Source organism: Nelumbo nucifera, chromosome 5 (assembly GCF_055504915.1).
Source record: "Nelumbo nucifera cultivar China Antique chromosome 5, China Antique-T2T, whole genome shotgun sequence".
Lineage (NCBI taxonomy): Eukaryota > Viridiplantae > Streptophyta > Magnoliopsida > Proteales > Nelumbonaceae > Nelumbo > Nelumbo nucifera.
This window is the reverse complement of record NC_142653.1, coordinates 17,955,680-17,977,511: the sequence shown is the minus strand read 5'-3', so window position 1 is coordinate 17,977,511 and position 21,832 is coordinate 17,955,680. Positions and strand designations below refer to the sequence as shown.

At 37.1% G+C, this 21,832-nt stretch overlaps 1 protein-coding gene and 1 pseudogene across 2 annotated transcripts; both read left to right on the top strand.

Annotated features, from left to right (window-relative positions):
• Nucleotides 1-2,816: 2,816 nt before the first annotated feature.
• On the top strand, nucleotides 2,817-5,082 carry LOC104595916 (L-type lectin-domain containing receptor kinase IX.1 pseudogene; annotated as a pseudogene).
• A 7,495-nt stretch (nucleotides 5,083-12,577) lies between these two features.
• LOC104595544 (uncharacterized) lies at nucleotides 12,578-20,154 on the top strand. Of its 2 annotated transcripts, none has more exons than XM_010256307.3 (16): nucleotides 12,578-13,007; nucleotides 13,097-13,232; nucleotides 13,392-13,516; nucleotides 15,393-15,443; nucleotides 16,116-16,235; nucleotides 16,329-16,448; nucleotides 16,907-17,048; nucleotides 17,123-17,293; nucleotides 17,384-17,539; nucleotides 17,640-17,746; nucleotides 17,855-17,945; nucleotides 18,030-18,171; nucleotides 18,268-18,424; nucleotides 18,525-18,641; nucleotides 19,371-19,494; nucleotides 19,580-20,154. In XM_010256307.3, the coding sequence occupies exons 2-16, from the start codon at nucleotides 13,191-13,193 to the stop codon at nucleotides 19,835-19,837; spliced, it is 1,923 nt and encodes a 640-aa protein (XP_010254609.1). In that variant the 5' UTR covers nucleotides 12,578-13,007; nucleotides 13,097-13,190; the 3' UTR covers nucleotides 19,838-20,154. The 2 variants fall into 2 exon arrangements, with proteins under 2 accessions (XP_010254609.1, XP_088743078.1); XM_088886952.1 differs by having other exon boundaries at nucleotides 12,860-13,007; nucleotides 13,092-13,232.
• Nucleotides 20,155-21,832: the final 1,678 nt, after the last annotated feature.

Genomic DNA, 21,832 nt, shown 5'->3' with positions numbered 1-21,832 from the left:
TCAGGCATCGTTTGAAAACTAGATTTCAGACGTGGCACTGATGTTGCACCTTTTTGTGAAAAGCAGCATTGGTTCCAACATCCAAGTTCCAAACACCAACTTCATGGTTTTAATGGTGACGGGATATGCTCCTCACAAATGGGCGCCTCACATGTACATCCACCATGCATTGAGAACATCTCCCATGAATAAAATAGCAAATAAGTACAGGAGATGTTCCCAATGTATGATAGAATGTGTGTGAGGCGCCAGGTGTGAGGAGCAGATCCGGTCTCATCTTAGTGCGGGTTAAAACCATGTCTTAGCAAAAGTGGAGATCGGTGGTCTCATGCTGATTGTAACGGTAACTTGGGACCGAGCCCTGTGTCCCATCTCCACCTGGGCTTGGGGGATGGGTTACCCCGTTGTATAGTCCCATATAGCCAAAAAAAAAAAAAAAAATCCAGGCCACTAGCTTTCCATGGGCCTTGAGCTGTTTTAGCAAGGTTGTCCATACAGTTAACTGAAACCGATTTTAATTCGGCCCATAACCTTTCAGTGGGTTGAGTATTGGCCGGGCCGAGGTAGACCAAGTCCCATACTAAAAAGAAAATACATAGACCCAGTCATCGCTTGGACCCCAGATAGAAGGAGTGTCTAAGTAATAGATGCAGAACTAGCCTTACAATTAGTTGAATCAATTTTATGATAAATGGCAGAGCTGTCTTGGTAATTGGAAGATAAACCTGCTGGTTGTGGCTCTCTTTGTTATAGATAGGGGATGGGTCAGTTCAGGTCTGTCAAGTGGACCAGACCAGCTTGTGTCAGGGCCAATCTCAACCGAACCCAGCCTAAAGTAAGAACCATGGGATGGCTTAATGGGCCTTAAGCTAAATTTGGGCTTCGATCTGTTAGCAAAAGTTATGTTTGTGTCGTAACTAAATGAGCGCTTATGTTTGTGTCGTAACTAAATGAGCGCTAGCCCATCAAAACATTATGGCAAGACCTAGTACCAAATTTAGCTTATTAGCCCTGTGGACTGGACAGCACAGGCTATTAAGTTATCTCGATGTGTTCACACTTCACAGTCACACAGTACCACCAGAGAAAATTTTGGCTGTCCACCTTCAACAGCCTCCTCCACTATCAAAATTTTTTCCCCACCACCACGCCAGGTACAGGGGTCGGGTGTAATCGGGTATTCGATATTTCGGGTGGGTTCGTTCGAATTTTATAACCAATTTCTAATCCAAGTGTGCCCAAATTGTAATTAAAACTGTAAAACAGGTCGTGTTGGGCCAACATGGCATGCCCCGCATGCGGCTCCGCTAAGTGTAGGCTACGCCTCCCTCCCTTAGGATATTTTGGGGGGTTGGCCTGGCATAGCCCATAGCCCCGAGCCCATGTGGGCCCGTGCCATGCCATGAGTCGGGCTGGTCCATGGGCCATGTCTTGAGCCAAAGCTATGAAATGTTTATTTAATAAAATTGAAAAAAAAATCTTAAAATTTTTATTTTATATGAATTTTTATATATACAATAATTAAATAAAATAGCATAATAAAAATGAAAACAATTGTTTATTTTATTAATATATTATAATATATTATTTATAAATATATATGAGCCATGATGGACTGTGGCGCGAGCCGAACTGGGTCGTGCCGTGTGTTGGGCAGGGCTGACACATGGGCCACGGGCAACACGACACATGCTATGCCATACCAACCCACGGACATGAAACCCCTGACCTAACATGACACACAACTGTACCGTGCCTAACACGACCCGATTTACACCTCTAGCTAAGACTAAAACTTGGTCAGAACCCGCTAGCAGGATTCATTAGGCCACGACTGAGTCAATAAAAAGGAAAAGAATTCTTTAGGCTATGTTTGATTTGAAGAAAAAGGTAGGGAAAGGAAGGGAAAAGCATGAAACCTATATAAAGTTAGGTTTGTAAAGGTTTATCTACCTTTTTCTACTTGTTTGATTTAAAGGAAAAGGTAGGGAAAGGAAAAGAAAAGCAGGAAAACCTATTCACAGTTAGATTTGTAAAAGTTTCTCTACCTTTTCCTACTTTTTCCTTCAAACCAAACACAACTTTAAACGATCAATTCCTAATCAAGTATTAACAAATGAACTTAGACACGATCAGACACTAAAACACGCTTGACAATGGTCAGAGTGTTAGTACGTATACGTTTTATGTAATATGTAGTATGCAATATGTAATAGTTAGATTTATACTTTATAGAATATATATATATATATAGTGTCCATTTGATTCACAGTTAAAATGGGAATCCTTCCAAATCGAATGATCTATTCCCTTCACTTACTTGGTTCAGAGTGGAATCGGAATCAGAATCAGTATTGTTTGAAATAAAATCTCATTCCCAGGAGAAGGGAATGACATCACCACAAATGAGGGAATACTATTGCACCATTCGATTCCGTCCAACCAAATAATTGGAATCGGATTCGGACCCTATTCCCACAAATCAAACGGAAATCAATTTGTTCTGGAGCTTTTTTTTTTTTCTTGTATAACCAAAAGAAGTTCAAAATTCCAATGGTCCAAGTCCAAACTCTCAGCCTGTGACCGTGTCATTAACTTCTCGAGCGATCCATCCAACCGGGTCGTTTGCCGAGTCACACCTGCCACCATAAGATAGAAAAGAAAAATCAAAGCAAAATGTCAGATTCAGGTGTTTTACGCGGACGAACAGGAAAAGGAATTAATGGACGATTACGAAAAGTAATGAATGACCAAGACAAACAGCTCAAGATAAGCCTTTTCATGTTCTTCATCTAACCATTAATATATATTAGCCTGCTGCATGAACTCTTTCTGATCAGTTGCCTCAAGACATGGCCAATCATGTCAGATTCAATCCTCTGGTCTTCATTTGCCTCTTCTTCTTTGCCTTCCATTCTATCACCTGTACAAATTTCTCCTTCTCATCCTTCTCCCCAAATGATCACAACATCACTCTCAATGGAACCGCTGTTGTAGCCAATGTCTTTAACCACAACTCCATCCGTCTCAACGATAACCAAGTTGCCGGAAACGTATTTAACAGCTCTGGCCGAGCTCACTATTCCCAACCCATTCAATTATGGGATTCCATCACTAATTCCACCACAGATTTCACTACTTACTTTGAATTCTCTATCACGTTCTTTAGTGGAAATTCCAATTTGAGCTCAGGCGGCATAGCTTTCTTCTTAGCATCTGAAAACTCTTTGAGTACTATTCCATCCAATTCTTTTGCAGGATGGCTCGGTCTATTCAACGAAACTACGGATGCAGATCCTTCAAACCAGATGGTTGCGGTGGAGTTCGATACATTCCAAGATGAATGGGATCCTAGCAATAATCATGTAGGTATCAATGTGAACTCTATCATCTCCAAGGCTAACAGTACATGGAGCAATACCATGGTTAGTGGTGATACATTAGGAGCCAGGATCTCTTATAATGGAACCACCAAAAATCTCAGCGTTCACCTGAAAGACCCACAAGTTCCCGTCGATGCAGGATCGTTAAACCTTTCTTACAACGTGGACTTGACCGGAGTACTACCAGAAAGAGTGTTTGTTGGTTTCTCGGGATCCACTGGACGGGCAATCCCCGTCCAAGTGATCAGAAGTTGGAATTTCACGTCAACTTTGGATCTTGTCCTGCCACGAGCTGAAGACGATGAGGGTGATTCGAAGATATGGTTGGTAGGATTAGTAGTCTCGATTCTAGGTGTTGGAATAGTTCTGGGTGTCTTATGGAGAAACAGAAGGATGAGAATGGAAGATTATCAACAAGAGAATGACATGGATTTAGATGACTCCATGGATGAAGAATTTGAGAAAGGAACTGGGCCAAAGAGATTTTCCTGTAAGGAACTAGTCTCTGCAACTAATAACTTCTCCGAGGAAGGAAAACTTGGACAAGGGGGCTTTGGTGGTGTTTACAAGGGTTTCTCCAACGAGCTAAACATGGCAATTGCAGTAAAGAAAATATCGCGAGGGTCCAAACAAGGGAAGAAAGAGTACATGTCTGAGGTTAAGATAATAAGCCGCTTGAGACACCGAAACTTGGTTCAGCTCGTTGGTTGGAGCCATGAACGTGGGGAATTCCTTCTGGTTTACGAGTACATGCCCAATGGGAGTCTCGACTCGCATCTCTTTCACAAGAAAAGCACTCTGACGTGGGCACAGAGACACAAGATTTCTCTTGGGTTAGCGTCCGCATTGCTTTATCTGCACGAGGAATGGGAGAAATGCGTTGTTCATAGAGACATCAAGTCGAGCAATGTGATGCTGGATTCGAGCTTCAACGCCAAGCTGGGTGATTTCGGACTGGCTAGGCTAGTAGACCATGAGCTCGGCTCGCAGACAACTGTGTTAGCTGGGACCATGGGCTACATGGCTCCAGAGTGTCTCATCACGGGCAAGGCTAGTAAAGAGTCAGACGTGTTCAGCTTTGGCGTGGTGGCGTTGGAGATAGCTTGTGGGAGAAAGCCGGTGGAACAGAAGGCTGAAGAAGCTAATAAGGTGAGGTTGGTGGAATGGGTATGGGAGTTCTATGGAAGAGGAAGGATTCTGGAAGCAGTCGACGAGGCATTATGCGGTGAGTTTGAGGAGATGGAAGCGGAGTGTTTGATGATTGTTGGGCTATGGTGCGTTCACCCTGATCACAGTCTAAGGCCCTCCATTAAGCAAGCAATTCATGTTCTGAACTTTGAAGCTCCATTGCCTGATCTGCCCTGCAAGATGCCCGTGCCCACCTATTTGACCCCTTCACCAATGTTGTCCGACCAGTACTCGTTTACTTGGTCGAATCATCAGACCAGACAAACAGCAGCAGGGGCCTCAATGGCAACCAATTCTCTATCGATTGTGTAGAATGTGCTTTCTCCTCTGATATTCTGCTTTTTATATTATTCAAATTTGTTGGTGATGATGTATTGTTCAAACTTCAAAATGAAAAATCATTATTCTTCAAGGGATGAAGGGAATAGGGAATCCCTTTCGCAATATTGTACAAAGGGCTTCATTTAGCTACATGAAAGGGCTATGGGGCAGGTTTTGAATGAAAAAATGTTATGGGTTAGTCTAAAATTGGGACCAATGTCATAAAGCACAAAGCACCTAAAGTTGGGGCCTCATTTTTAGGTTAAGTTCCAAAGCGCAAAGCACAAAATCTAAAAGTGGGGCTTTGAGCTTTTGGGCTTTAAAAAGCACAAATCCTCAAATTTATTCAAACACAACTTAATTTATAAGTTTACAAGTTCATAAAATATATTGAAGATAATATTAATATTTTAAGGAATCGACTGGACGACTAATTGAGGCCCTCATAACTTACCAGGTGACGTCATTATCATGGCCCATCGATGAATGAGTCGGAGCCCATCTAAGAAGCGGCCCACATTAAGGATGGGCATGATCAACTGTCCTTGGCTCATTGATCTCAATGATCCATCAACAATTTTCAGAGGTTTCAAAGAATATTTAAATAGACCTCTTTACCACCTTTCAGTATTTACTTTTCTTTTTTTATACAGGTTTGGGAAGAAAAAGGCTAGACAAGGGAGTATTTGCTATGAAAAGTGAAAACATCGCTTTTGGCTCTATTTTAGTCTTTGAGATGGGTTCCATTGAATAGCGTTTCTGATCATCCTAATCTACGACAAATAGCAAGTTTTGATGATCCATATATCTATTATGGCTCCTGTATCCCAAAACCCAAGCTTGCTTTTTCATAATTTAAATGGTTTTTATTTTTCTTATTTTGGTAAGTGTTGTATAATTTTTTTAATATACAATAAACATTTGAATAAAAATTTCGAATAAATTCAGGCACAACCTAAGGTATAGCCGACCATCCCAAGGGTAGATCAAGTCAAACCCCAACTCAAGTTGCACCAGGTTCAGAATAACAATCTAGTTTTAACTTTTAAGCAGCAAGAGGCAGTTCAATAACAATTTTGGTCTTCGAGGTCATTTGTTTTCAATGTCACCCCTTCTGTAATTAAAAAAAAAAAAAACGAAGCATATTCTTGAAATACGTTTTTTGTTTTCAAAAGCTAATTTTTGTTTGTAAAAAACAATTCATGTTTATCAAATCATCAAAATAATGCTTTTTAAAACCAAAACAAATTTTAGAGTACAATTTTTTTTTTTTTGTATTTAGTGATACACACCATTAATAACCCGCCCTTCCCCAAAGTTGGTGGTTGCGGGAACCAAATCTATACTGGAGTTCATGGTTTTCGAACCACCATTGACCTAGATGGTTGGACTGTTCGGCCCGGGAACCATCCAAGCAATTGGTTTTGTTTTACCCAAATCCAGTCCCTAATCAAAAACCATTGAATCATTCAATGACCCGTCGATCCGAGTGGTCAAATCGTCAACCCATTCAACGGGTTTTGGCCGTTTTTTTATTATTATTATTATTTTTTCAGAACGAGTCATCCATTCGAACCAGAAGGTCGAATCATTGACCCGAAAACCGGTGGCCGATTCCACTTTTGGGTCGTTTTTTAAACCCATACTGGTGTTAACCATCTAGCAAACCAGCAGTACAAATATTATATGATCCATGAAGCATGAGTGTGTTTTAAAACATGTTCTTCAAACCAGAAATACAAAAAAAAAAGAAAAAAAAACAAATTTGAAAACAAAAAAAACACATATACAACCAAAAATGTGTTTTTATGTTTTTATTAAGAACCATTTTGCATTCAAAACCAGGTGATTTTGGTTTATATTTTGAAACTTACAACAAGAAAAACAATTAGCATCGGAGAACACCCCTAAATGTTATATTGGTATCAAAGTAAATATTACATTTAATTTTGTTATTTCTAATATTTTCATAACCTTCTTCTCTTGAGGTTGTAACATCATTTATGGGGTTTTCGCCTATACGTACATCAATATAAGAAGGGACCATTTGATAACGGCTGAAGTTGCTCAATTATATAAAATAATTAAAGAATGAAATATTCAAGGGTATAGTAAGTGACCTAATTTCAGCTTCAACTATCAAAGAGTTGGCAACCTCTTTAATAACATAGGTGATGTTTGGTATGGTTTATATTTATTTGAAGAATGTTTGTACTTGATTTATCTTTGAAACCAAGAAAAAGTGGTTTATAAATATTTTTCTATTGTTATTTGATAGGTAGGTGCCATTAAATATCATTATGTTACACATAAGCAGAACAGTAAATAAATACCTTAGTGTTGGTGAAAATCATGGTTTTTAAAAACAAATCGATGACCGAACCAATCAGGGGTCCAGTTACCGATTTGAACGGCCAGTCCGTTCTGACAAAAAAATTAAAAAAATAAAAAAATTGGAAAACGGTCAAAACGGTTCAAACGGTTCAAATGGTTCAAATGGTTCGAACGGTTAACTGGCCGGTTCAGCAGTTTGCTGACCAAAATCAACGATTTTAGGGGAAAAAACGGTTTTGGAGGAAAATAGAATCAGTTAGATGGCCGGTTCCCAATTTTTTCCATCCGACCATCCGGTCCAGACTGATTTTGAAAACAGTAGTGAAAACATTAAAATGAAGCTTCCCCTAACATTCGACTTACACATAAATTGAGAGAAATGTTTATTTGATAAATACTTATCAAATAACATTTTGGGACAAATGCCCACATGATGATGAACTGCCATTGTTTTACAAATGAACGAATGTCATACCAAACACCATCATATTTGTTAAAAGACGAAGAAAAAGTCATTCAGTTCAACTATTTCAGCAATTATCAAATATTTTAGTAGCAATTTGGTGATGCTGATCAAGCTATACGAGGCTTCATTCACGCCAGGGTTGACAGGCCTAACCTTTCAGGTCCAGGTCCATACCAGAGCCTAAATATACAAGCCCATAGGGATGGGCCTTCTCAAGAATATGCACCCCTGAGTGGAGAACTAGTAAGATGGAGACCGGCTCACTTGTCAGCCTAGTTATACAATTTACTTTTGCTACCATGTGGTTTTAGCCTGGGGTTAACCTTCTATGTGTTGTTGTGGCTCCATCTTGAGGTCACTTCATCGAAGGCCATGATTTTTCAGTTTTATCCCAGTTCTAAAACCATGTCTAGCGGGTGAGTTTACATCTATACTCAACGGATCGTGCCCCACAAACACTCCGCATGTATATCTCAGTGTGCATTATAAATATCTCTCATACTTGTCACTGGGAGATGTTTTAAATATACGATTAGAATATGTTGTGGGGCACAGATGTGAATTTTTAACAGGAGTGAATTTGTTATATATATATAGATAAATAGATAGATAGAATCGGCATCATTCAAATTTTCCCTTGTGGGCCTCATATATTTTATGAGTTCAGATCAGGTCCCAGTAGCCTTTGCAGCCATTTGGGATCAATTGTTGGGACTAGATCCGGTCTCATTTTATCACTGGCGTTATCGTTGGTTCCACAACCAGACAAACACAAAACTTAGCAGTAGCACCCAGCCCAAAGATCAAAACAAGAATTAGGAAGGAGTCGTTAATTCTTGATTTAACATCATACCCTTTCTTATTAATTTTCCTTCCTAAGTCTCTATGTTCGTTCTCTGCTGATTAGGTGATTAACCCTCGTCTTCTTCCTCGTTACTACGGGCCAAATTGTGAGAGCTGAGCTGAAGATTCAGTTGAGTTGGTACATCCTTTAAAATGACTAACTGACAGCGGATTTGGGCTCTCCAGATTTGCCAACAAGCATAATTTATAAGTTATCCATATGGGGCCCATCTGGGAAAGCCAGAAGCCGCTGTGTTTCAGCCCTCCCAAATGGATAATCTACCCGTGTACCTTGCTACTCTGCTTTTTGGCTCCAACTAAAAGTGGTAAATCTCCCGCAATGGATATTTGGCATGAAAACAAAGGCAGCTTGTTTGATTCTCCCAATTTTATTAGCAAGTATAAATTTTTGCTGATATAAACAATAAGGTCATTAAATTTTGCTTCGGTTCAGTTTGGAAAGAGTATAAATATAAATATATACAACACAAATACATATAACATAGTACGAAATATAAAGTTTTGCACTCTAAATATTTGTATTTGTACTCTTTCCGAACTGAGCCTTCATGAGGTCATTAATGTTGTCATTGTTTCACAAAAAACTAAGAGAAAATAAAAATTTGAGGAAAATTTCTTAACTAATTTTACAAATTTTGTTAAAAAAGCATTCTCAGAACCTTGGAAAGGACTTGACTCCTACACATTGGAGGACATGTGCCCTACCATAGCCATTTTAAACACAGATTTTAGGGTTTAGGGTTAGGGTTTAGGAATTAAGGATTTAGAGTTTAGTTTTTAGGATTTGGGGTTTAAGATTTTAGGGTTAGGGTTGTTAATGCTATCCTGGTTTCGCAGAAAATAATAGGAGAAAAACAGAAGTTTGTGGGAATTTCTTAACTAATTTTATCAATTTTATTAAAAAGTATTCTCTCAACTTTGGAAAATACTTGGCTCCTAAGTCCTACTATGTTGGAGGACATGTGCCCTACCATAGCCATTTACACATTGATTTTAGGGTTTAGGGTTATGGTTTCAAGGGTTTAGGATTTTTTTTTTATATGTTCTTGAGGGCTACACAATGGGGAGTAGCCCATCTCCCAACTCAGGTGGAGGCAGGATTCAATTTCAAGTCTCTGCTACGATCAGCAAGAAACTTTACCAACTAGCTGGTTGGTACCTTGCGGGTTAGGAATTAAGGATTTAGAGCTTAGATTTTAGAGTTCAGGGTTAGGGTTAAAGTTTAGGTTTTAGATTTTAGAGTTTAGGGTTTAGGGGCTTATAGTTTAGTGTTTAGACTTTAGACTTTAGGGACTTAAGGTTTAGGATTTAAGGGTTTAGAGTTTAGACTTCAGGGTTAGGGTTTAATATTTAAAGGCTTATAGTTTAGATTTTAGGGTTTTAGGTTTAAGAATTTAGGGTTTAGATCTAAAAGCGAGGGGTTGATAGGACGTGTATACTCCAACATGGTAGGAGTATGTATTGCATCCCCCTGAACTTTTTTCTCTTATGTTCCCCATCATACAAAATATACCTCAGTCTTTACCACAACAAAACAAAAGGTAAAATATAAAAGCCTCCCTTGAGATTGCTAACAATTATAAAAACCTCCCATGATTACATGATGTTTTTTAACAAAAACCTTCACCGTAGTTTTGAAAAAACATGTAATTACTTGCTGTCCTCATTGTCCTAGACAGATGATGTATTATATTTTTTTAAAATACCCATTTTACCTGTAATTACTAAAACACCCACAAAGAGCTTTTAACTTTTAACTAAAAAATCCCCCAAGTCAAGTTGAATAGAGAAAAATGTTTTTACCTTGTAAACTCATCATGTAGTGAAATTTAAAAGGGTAAAATTGACATTTTGAATCATGTTAAAAAATACTCTAACAAGTAATTAATAACAGTAATTTCTTAGCTTCCACTTCCAATCTCCTTTAATGGAACAATGACAGAAGGGAGGTAAATACAAATTTTTTTTTTTACAAAATTACTGTTAAAGTGAAATCTCAGGGGAGGGAGGTTTTCATGATTGCCAAAAGCCTTGGGGGAAGATTTTATATTTATACCCAAGAGACTCCGTGAGATTGGCTAAGGCGGCATCCCTAGGCTATTTTGGAATAACAACCTACATGTATATTGACCCAAATGACCTAGCTATAGCTGAATAAGCCACACAGAATCCCTCCCATAGTAGTGTATATGTATTATGTAATACCAAAAGAAACAAAGAAAACATCAAACACACAAATGTCATGGAAAGCTCATCAGCCTTTATTGCCTTTCTGGCATAATAACCCCAGACCCCAATCCCATGCATCAAATCTACACCACACAGTTTAACCTTTGACAAATCCTGAACAGTGGAGATGGCTACAGGTTTGGCCCACAGCCCACTATCCCTCACTATGCTTATCATCAAATCCTGCACTCTCTTCAGGTGTGGGGACAGAATAGGGTGCAAATGAGGTCTATTGACCTTATCACTGAGAGCCTGCGATTCTATAGGTTTGATCCTTCATTTTCTGAGGGATGTTATTGAGTGACCATTTCAATTAATGGGTCATTGGTTTTCACCACTTTGATCCATAGTGGAGATAAGATTACCAAAAGTTCACCATGTGGCGTTTGATTGGTCAAACTCTCAAATGTGAAAGTGGGTAGGTATGGTATGAAGAAATCTTACAGTTTTAAAGTTTGACCAATTAAAGCCACTCCTGTGAATTTTGATGAATTCTAACTGTTAGTAAAATTAGTTTTTTGTTTTTTGTTTTTTTTTTGGTTTTCCGGTGATACGCCCAAATCCCTTATAGGAGCCGTTTGAATAGTGTAGCACCACATTTAGCTTAAAGATAGTTTAAGACTACGAGATGCAGACCGGTTTTACTCCTTCATTTTTTAACTCTCAAACTTCTCCATTCTAATTAAAATTATTGCAAGTGATCTAATTTGCTTTAATCTCTGTCCGCTACTCTGTCGTTTCTCCTCTGTGTCTTATAATTTTCACCGATCTCACGGTGTATTATAAGGTTTTTAAAATAGAATCAGATAATGAATCCGTCAGGGATTTGATTTTTAGGTTGAACTGTCCGACTGTTTGAATCAAACAGATGGTCCATTCTAACAATAAAATTAAAAAAAAATGCCAAAACTATTGAATGATTCGACTGTCTGAATCAGTGATTTGCTAATTAAATCCACGGTTTTTTATAAAATAACGATTCTCAGATAAAACAGAACCAGACCAATTCCTAGTTTTCAAGTCTGACCATCCAGTCCGGTCCTGTCCGATTTTGAAAACGATGATGTATTATTTCGCTTAGTGCAATGGTTGGTCATCACTCATCACCTCCGCTCTCATGTGACCAAATACATGACATATGACCTCGAGTAGATCATCTATAGGGCATGGGCCCGGCCACCTTCAAAAAATCCGGGTCATTTAAAACTTCGTTGGTCTGTTTTTGCGGACCCAACTGTTGCAAAAAACGTTGTTGTGCGCACCACGTAAGACACTGTAAGAATAGTAAATTTTTGGATGTTTCATTTATAAAGGGGTAATTGGAGTTCAGTCCACCCCCAGAATTCATAATGCGAATCGTACAGGAGAATGATGTTTACAGGGGTGGGGATAATTACATTTGGAGAATTAATTATGAATTATGAGGTGGAGTGAACCTAAAAAGTCTTTTAATAAATATCTTAGGCGCCTTTTTAATAAATATCCTAAGCTTATATCCGAGTTCCACTTCGGTTGAAGCAGTCTTTACTGCCTTGCATTTAGAATATCTACATATTTGTATGTTTTATTTCATAAAAAAATATTTTCAATAAGATTGGAAAAGGCTGTTAGAAGGGTGTGGGCACAGGTTTGCCCTGATGGAAGCCGACGGCATATCCTTGATATAGTGTGAGGATGAATTTGTTAGTTCTAACAAAAAGTATGTCAATTGTCCCCAATTTAGGAGCTGTTCTTTCCGTGGTTGTGTGTGTTTCATTTAATTCATGAAAAAAATATATTAATCTTCTAAATAACTTCTCAATTTAAGAAGTTTTTTGCGTTCAAATATTTTCCTTTTGTTGCTGATTCTATAATCAACAAGCCATGATTCCTGAACCAGCTTAGATATCAAACTCTGATGAGCATATGTTGATTTTCCTTTTTCTCCCTCTTTTCTTTTCCTTTCATTTCTGGGATTTTTTTTCATTCCTCTTAATTTCTTTGTATTAATGAAGATCTAGGTGTCCATAGTTCACCTGTGCAATCTTGGATATAACTCCTATTATAACCACCACAACAGTTAAGCACAAGGATTGAAGGAATGGCGGACAAGTAAAGTGATGATAAGCCTCGCTGGTGGTGGAAAGGGGGGAGAGAGAGAGAGTGTGTGGAGAAAGAATGTCGGCTAAGCAATGTGAAGCTTGGCTCTTGAGAAAGACGCCGTCCGGATCCAGATTAAACAGGTGAGATATATAAATTTCTACTTTGAATTCATTGTGGGTTAAAAAAACAGAAGTGGGTGATCTGATATTCCCTTTCTTTGTAAGTTAAGAATTTATCACTTCTGGGGCTCCTTTTGGCAAGTCGAAAAGCTTTGAGAACTCATATTGGAAGGTTGTTGACGGAGCTAGCACAACCCCAAAACAATGGCACCGATCGCTGTGCGACTGCAGATACAAGATCGATATGTATTTCTTTTTTTTTTCTTTTTCTTTTTATTCTTGTATCTTCATTTCTTTTGTTGCATGCTTTGTACTGTCAACGTTGAATTGTTTTATTGGGTTTCCGACGATCGATCTCATGAACTCCATGATCAACAGAGGTTAACAAGGAAATTGATTTTGTAGGTGGTGATGGACAACGGCCTCCTGCAAGTAACTCTGTCAAAACCAGAGGGAATTGTCACCGGAATACAATTCAACGGCATCGACAATTTACTAGAGGTTGTCGATGGAAAAGATAATTATGGAGGGTACAAATTTTACTTGTAAACTTATTTACTATTCTGTTCCTTCTCTCTCTCTCTTTATTTGTCACAAATCAAAGATCGGAAACTCTGGAAAATGTTATTGAGGAATTGCTTAGAATGCTTCTAGGGACAAAGATCAGTTTAGGTTGGGTTGAATCTAGGCTTTTGGAATCAGAATCCATCCTCTCAATATAGGTTCCAAGGTTAATGACAATAATTACATATTTCAAATTCACATAGTGATCCAATCTCAAAGAAAATAAAACACAATCATTACTAAATCACAATTTATTCACAATTTAATTAAATGCAATCTCAATGCAAATAAAGTGTAATCCATAATCAATCTAAACAATACAGTATAATTAATACATAATCAATCCATCATTCAAAGTAATTAATAGGTTAAGTTCAAATTACATTAGAAGCCAAATCTCATAACCATAAAAAGAAAAGAACCAATCTCCCAATTTTCATTGTCACTAATACAATTTAATTAAACCAGTTCCACCAAAACCAATTAAGACCAGTTCTCGAGTTTGGTTTGGTTTGGTTCAGATAAAATAAACCCCCATAACCTAGAACCAGCTTGGGTGGAAGTCAGTTTCAAGAATTTAGAACTGTACCCTATTCAATAACTGATTGGAGTAATGCCACTTCGAAATTGGCTCTAGCTAATTGATTGAAGGTAGAACCGATCCATTTACTCACCCCTGGTTATTAGTAAATTTTTTTTCCTTTTCCCCTTTTTGTTACTTCAGAAGAAGAAGCATAGTTAACACTTGTCTATGTAATGATCAAAGCTCAATCGTCTGACTAAGATTTTTTTTAGCTTTTTCTTAATCAGTTGATTTGGCCAAATTCCAAGTTGGCTTGTAAAATCGCAAGTCATTATGTAACACCTCTACTCAGTATATATCGTTAACCATATATAACTAAGAAAAATTGGCAGTCTACTTATTTACATAAAATACATTATATTCTGTATTTTGGAAAGAGCATTTACACAATTGTGCACTTACAAAAAATGAAAAAAAAATATGTAAATAAGTGAATTATTCATTAAAAATACAATAATACCATAGTTTTTTTTGAAAAAAAAATGCTACTCTATGACTCAAAACAGTATCATACTGTGAAAATATGGTTTTCAAAACTGGATCGGACGATCAGACCGAAAAAATCGGGAACATGTCAGGTGACCGGTTCTGTTTTATCTTAGAATCGTTATTTTGCAAAAAAACGTTGATTTGGTTAGCAAACTGTTGATCCAGGCGATCAAACCATCCAATGGTTTTGACCATTTTTTTTATTGTTTTGTCAAAGTGGGTCATTCGTTCAATTCAAACGATTGGAACATTTGACTCAGGAATCGGACCCCTGACCGATTCGTTGTCCAATTCGATTTTAAAAACCTTGTGTAAAAACATTATAAGGTGTAAAATGTTACAAAATGGAGGCTGTGAACATTGCCAATGTTCACAGGATTTAAACCATGCAAAATTTACAACCAAATTAAGTATGCAAAATTTACAGCACTATAGTTTTTTTGTGGTACTGGTACATTGAAAAATGTGTCCAAAGTTTATCTTCTCTCCTTGAACGAAGGATGCAAGTGGAATGCTCAGTTAATTAACAATCTGAATTTCAGCCTGAAAAAAAAAATATTGAACTTAAAAAAGAATAATGACCATCCTTCAAGATTCAGGTGGAGTTGATGATTTGGATCAACGATCAACATAAAAAGTTCACGGAAAATTCTTCAGAAATAAAAACATGTAAAATTTCATGGGGCATCACTTTCGTGTGTTTTTATTCTTTGTTATGTAAGTGTTTATGCAAATGATATTAGTTGACTTGGTTATAACCAAATCCGCAGGTACTGGGATGTTGTTTGGAATGGAGCAAAAGCCAGCGGAATATTTGATGTGTAAGTCACTCCTCTCTATATAAAAAGATAATGAGAAAAAGAAAGAAGTAAAACAAAAAAGGGTTGAACTATGATATCGAAAAGATATGATATTTGAAAAACATTTGACGAATTAATTGAAATCATAAATGTGGTAGCCAATCAGGTGTTATTTATTAAAATTTATGAGTGGATTTTGAATGATCAAATTAGGTTGGGTTGGGCTAAGAGTTTGTTAAATTTTCGACTTGGGTCAGGTTGGGCCAAGATATAGATGAAAGATCTCCAAATAGGGAAGTCCGACTTGCACCGCAAATCTTACTTAGCTGGGGCCAAGCAGAGGACAGCCCAAGAACATCCTGCTTGAACTTTGCCTTCTGGGTTTAGGGTAGGTCCAGTCTGGACTATATATAATTATAGGATAAATGTCATATATGTTTAATTTTAGGAAAAATTATCAGTATATCAGAAGAAAAGTGGAGTGGGGCAATTAAAAGTGGAACAAAGAAGAGAAATAAAATTGAATTTTATCCAAATTATAAATTCAACTTTGCTCTACATATAATGTTGGTGGCGAACAACCCAGAAAGATTCAAAGAGAGGTTAAGATCATTAAATTGAACTAGTATGTTGGAAACGGTAAGCATCTTACTTGGTTCTATTGTTGGTTGGACCGGGTTAATTCTTCTTCAGGATAAAGGGAACAAGTTTTAAGGTAATAAAGGAAGATGAAGACCAGGTGGAGCTTTCCTTCACAAGAACATGGGATCCATCCCTTGAGGACAAAGTCATCCCTCTGAATATAGATAAAAGGTCTGATTTCTGTAGTTTTCCCTTCTCGTCATCACTCATCAGTAGAGTACTTAGTTTTTTTTTTTTCTTTTTTTTTTTACTGCAAATTTGCAGGTTTATAATGCTGCGTGGGTGCTCCGGCTTCTACTCCTATGCCATTTATGAGCACTTGAATGAATGGCCTGAATTCAGCCTTGGTGAAACCAGGATTGCCTTCAAGCTTAAGAAAGACAAGTAAGATCATGACATCAATAATCAATTCCCCTCTTCACCTGGTTCCATTGTTATTACTATAGCTGATAGTGTTAATGGGCCGGTTTGGACCATGCCCAGGTCTGTCTTAATCCACCAGTATACAAGCTGCTAAAAGAATAAAAAATGGTCTTTTCCCATTTGATATCGCATAGACCGAAAGACCTGAATACGAGCATACAGAAAGATGAAAAAAAAATGAAAATTGGGAAACTTCAAATGAAGCTTTTAGTCTTTTCTATGTTTTTAACAGTCTGATAGAATTGGTAGATCACAACGTGAACCAAACAGTTTTGGTCTTTAAAGATAAGACCCCAAAAGCTTAACGTATCTTCTTGTTTACTGGGCTGTTGAAAGATCTACCTAGAAAGACTTGCCATACAGCCCCAAGTCATCCCTGAATGCAAATTAACATTAACATCAAGGATGTGAGAATGTAGGTTCCATTACATGGCTATTGCAGACAATAGGCAAAGGCCCATGCCTCTGCCGGATGACCGGACAAAAGGACGTTGCCAATCCCTTGCCTACGCTGAAGCAGTTCTCTTAACAAATCCAATAGAACCAGAATTCAAAGGAGAGGTTCTCTCTCTTTCTCTCTCTCTCAAAGTCTCAATAGAGGCTTAGAGAAATTGATATAATGAATAATGCAACAGGTGGATGACAAGTACCAGTATTCATGCGAGAACAAGGATAACAAGGTCCATGGGTGGATATGCATGGACCCTCCAGTGGGCTTCTGGCAGATCACACCCAGCGATGAGTTCAGAACTTGTGGGCCATTAAAGCAAAACCTCACCTCTCATGTGGGCCCTACGACCCTTGCCGTAAGTATTTCCACACTTCTACATGTTTTCAAAAGTTTTTTTTTTTTTCTATCATGTTCTCAATTCTCATAACTAATTTGGCATCTTCAGATGTTTCATAGTACTCATTACGCCGGACCGGATCTTGGGCCAAAATTCCAGCAGGGAGAAGCATGGAAGAAGGTTTTTGGGCCTGTTTTCATTTATCTTAATTCGGCCTTCATTGGGGAGGATCCACTGTCGCTCTGGAATGATGCAAAAACGCAGGTTTTGAGTTTTGACGTTTTGTTTCAATTCCCTCTGCAAATTTCTATATCTTCATGTATTTGAAGAATAAATAACCTAAACTCGACACATGCTTCTTTAGATGCTGACCGAAGCCCAAAGCTGGCCATACAGTTTCCCGGCTTCAGAGGATTTCCCTTTTTCAGATCAACGAGGCACTGTTAGCGGTAGACTACTCGTCCATGATAGGTGTATCCCTCTCTCGTTCAACTTCTGTAGCTCTATTCCTTCGCTTCAAGTCTGTCAAATTGTCAATCTACTCCGTCTCTCTTGTTCTTAATGATTCTACGCCTACAGCTACGTCGATGAAGAGTGGGTACCTGCAAACTCTGCTTATGTTGGTTTGGCTTTGCCTGGTGAAGTTGGGTCCTGGCAAAGAGAATGCAAGGTTGTGTTCTGTTTAAACTATCTCCGGCCGAAAGTTACATTGTCATTCTCCATCATAAACCTTAAGCTTTGATTACTTTCTCAGGGTTACCAGTTCTGGACTAGAGCTGACGAGAACGGGTTTTTCTCTATCAGCAACATACGCGCTGGAGACTACAATCTCTATGCATGGGTTCCTGGATTTATTGGGGATTACAAATACGAAGTTGTCCTTACCATCACTGGAGGTCTGAGACTCCCGATTTTCTTTTAAGTTTCTTCAGAGTTGATCTAATTACATGAAACGTTACACCTTTGCCATTTGCTTCAACATTCAAAATCAGGATGTACGGTCGACCTGGGTGAAATCGTATACGAACCTCCTAGAGATGGGCCAACCTTGTGGGAGATAGGCATTCCTGATAGATCTGCAGCAGAGTTCTACGTTCCTGATCCTAACCCCAACTACGTAAACAAGCTTTACGTCAATCATCCAGACAGGTTAGCCTATGATAGAAGATTACTTCAACGGTGTACACTGTGTGTTTGTTGTAAGTGGTTTTTAGTTATTAACCTTCATACTTCCAACTTTGGTTTACAGGTTTAGGCAGTATGGACTGTGGGATCGATATACAGAATTATATCCCGACGGAGATCTGGTCTTCACGATTGGAGCAAGCGACTACATGAAGGATTGGTTCTTTGCTCAAGTTAACAGGTGAGGATCTTTCAACCCCCTAACTTGAATTTGTTCTCTCCATCCTTTTTTTCTATGTTTTTGTTTATACTAGTAAATATGACAGCATCTTCACGACAACTATTTACAATTCATGGACAGTCTTTGAACAATTATAAGTGGTCACTAAGTGGTCAGTTTTTGGAGTGAGAGTAAAGGATATATATGGGCCCTCTTTATGCCCATTGTATTACACATGTACGTGTAGATAGATTAACAAACTAGTAAACATGTACGTGTATTTAAATAGACATGGCAATATCTCTAAGACAAATGTAATTTATAGACAGTTTCTTAATAGTTATAAGTGGTTAGTTTCTAAACGGGTATAAGTGAGCAGTTTCTAAAGCGATAATAAAAGACATATATACCCTCTTTATGCCCGTTGTATGCTTAGACAGGGAGGATAGAAAGCGTCCAATGAAAATTCTAGAAAGAATGGGCATTTGCTCTTTTATAGGTGGTATAGATATAGATATAGATTAGGCATGACCACCCAAGTATTTGATAATTGGTCAAAATCTATGATGCATGAATTGCATTATGAAAGAAAAAAAAAAAAAAATTGTTGAACCTAATATTGTTAAAAAATTGTGATAGTAAATACACCTTATGAAATATGAATCAATGAAAAATAAATAGATCGTATGACATTATCACCGCCACAAATATTTATAGATAAAACTTGATAATTGTAGACACTCACTGCAGGAAGAAAGATAACGGATATCAGGCAACAACATGGCAAATTAAATTCAAACTCGATAGCGTGAACCGAACCGGAAAGTATAAGTTGCGATTGGCACTTGCATCAGCCACGCTTTCTGAGTTACAGGTATGGAACCCAACTTAACTCCCGAGCAAAATTTAGTCCTTTCTTAGGTTAAATTGGACTAATTGAATTCACTCTCTGTGATTAGGTTCGATTCAATGATCCCAAAGCGAACCGACCTCACTTTACAACAGGGCTAATAGGGAGAGACAACTCAATTGCAAGACATGGCATTCACGGATTGTATTGGCTGTACAATGTTGATGTACCAGGCACTCGACTTGTGGAAGGAGACAATACCATTTTCTTAACTCAACCAAGAAGCTCCAGCCCATTCCAAGGGATAATGTATGACTATATTCGTTTAGAAGGGCCCTCAACAACTGATCCAAACAAGAACAAATAAGGTTACTAATTATCTCCATAAGAATTATTTACATTGCTGGGGAAAGCCCACCAACAGTTTCCCTTCTTTTGGTTTCTTTGAGGAGAGTAGGTCAAAGCTTGTATTTGAAAACAAGCGAGATCCTGTGATCTGAAAATAATGAATTAAAAGTGGAAACTTGTGTAGTTACATGCTTTATATTCTGTCTACAGTAGATTGAATGTTATTTGAAAATGGATGGTGATCATATGGCTGAGTTTCTTTGTAATACAAACGCTGAACCGGAGTATTTATGTACCCCGGTTTGAATTTATAAACATTTTTTTGACATACAAAAATGCAATGATTGAGAAGTCAAAAATGTGTTTTTGACAATTTTATATCATGATGAGAGAGCATCGGATAATTGGTGCTTTTGACCAAAAGTTTAAGCATTGGAGCATTAGTAAAAAGAGCATTTAATTATAAGGCCTATGCTTTGCATCAATTTTAAAACAAACAGAAAGAATACAAAAGCAATTACATTGCGAACCCACTTTACATTCTTTAAAATATTTATAGAAAGTACATATTTGTGTTTGCATGATCTACAACCAAATGCAATCTATAGATCAGATTCAGTAAAAAGGTGTTTGTACATGAAGTATTTTATAAAATCCATTCCTATCTCATAGTGATAGTTTCATACTTCCAAGGGCAAGCTTATTCAATAGTCAACACCCAGGGCAAGTATTATTTCTTACGAAAAGTGGTTGGGGCCATTGTTTAACTGAATTAGTTAATAAAATAATTAGATAATAAAACTTATCAGCTTCAGCCTTCAACCATAAAAGAACCCACGACCTCCAAAAAATTCACTGAAAAGACAAAACAATAATCAATTCAGTTCAGCCATTTTTTAGCACGGCCCCTTGCCCTTTAATCAGTTAGTCTCAAACTTAACTTTTTTAATCCTTTGGGACATTAGTAAAATAACCATAATGGTTTCAAAGTCCTTATGAAGACAAGTAATCAAAGCATGGCGTGCATGACTTTTTTACAACTTTTTATATTTTATATTTTTAATTTTTATATGTATTTGAGTTTTTGTTATATAGTTATATATGACATCATGGTTGGCCCATTTGATTTGAAAGAAAAAATTATTTCATTCTTGCGTGGCTTTAACTTTTCTATTCAATTTTCATAATTAATTAATAAAATAATTTTTGCTCATCATACATATATTTGCTTAACATGATAAATGCAGAATATTTGAAATGTGCCAAACTTTTCTTTAGATGTTATGTATTTGTATATTGTTTTGTATTTTTATATATTTTTTAATTTTTATTATTTAATTTTGATATCATTGGTTAACCCATTTTACCCAAACGGTTGGGCTGTTACTCCATCACTTTGATGAAAAAATATATTTTCGAGTTAGTTTTAATTTTTTATTAACACTAGCAAATGTGTACTTGCTTTGCACATGACACTTTTAGATGATGATGATTATGTATATCCACAATTTACCAGTTTTTTATATTTCTACCTATATAAAAATAATTCGTATTTATCACACTTATATTTGTTTAATATGGTGGATGTGCTCGGTGTTTTCTACAAAAGTTTTATAATTTTTTTTTATTTTATTGTTTACTTATAAAATCAAGGGTTGGCACATTCAACCCAAAAGGCTAATTTGTTAGCCTACCAATAAATGGAAAAATAATTTCATTTTTGGGTCGATTTAAATTTTTTATTGCATTTCCATCATCAATAAAAACAAGTGCTATTTAACACTTGCTTTTCTTTAATTCAATCAATATCAAATATTATTGATGTGCTAAAATGTTTTTCTATAAAATTTTTGTATTGCTTTCAATTTCTGTGTTTTTATCTTTTTTTTATTTTGTATTACTTAATTATGACATCAATTGTTAGCACATTTGATGTGAAAGGTTGAATTTTTCACCCATCACCAAACAATACAACAATTTGATTTTTGGGTCAGTTTTAAATTTTGTCTTAAAT

Excerpts from the sequence above, each read along its gene's own strand:
- LOC104595544 (XM_010256307.3), top strand. The coding sequence starts at position 13,191 with ATGGCACCGATCGCTGTGCGACTGCAGATACAAGATCGATAT. Across the intron at positions 13,233-13,391 it reads TGCAGATACAAGATCGATAT|GTGGTGATGGACAACGGCCT; the intron begins GTATTTCTTTTT and ends TTGATTTTGTAG. Across the intron at positions 19,495-19,579 it reads CCACGCTTTCTGAGTTACAG|GTTCGATTCAATGATCCCAA; the intron begins GTATGGAACCCA and ends CTCTGTGATTAG.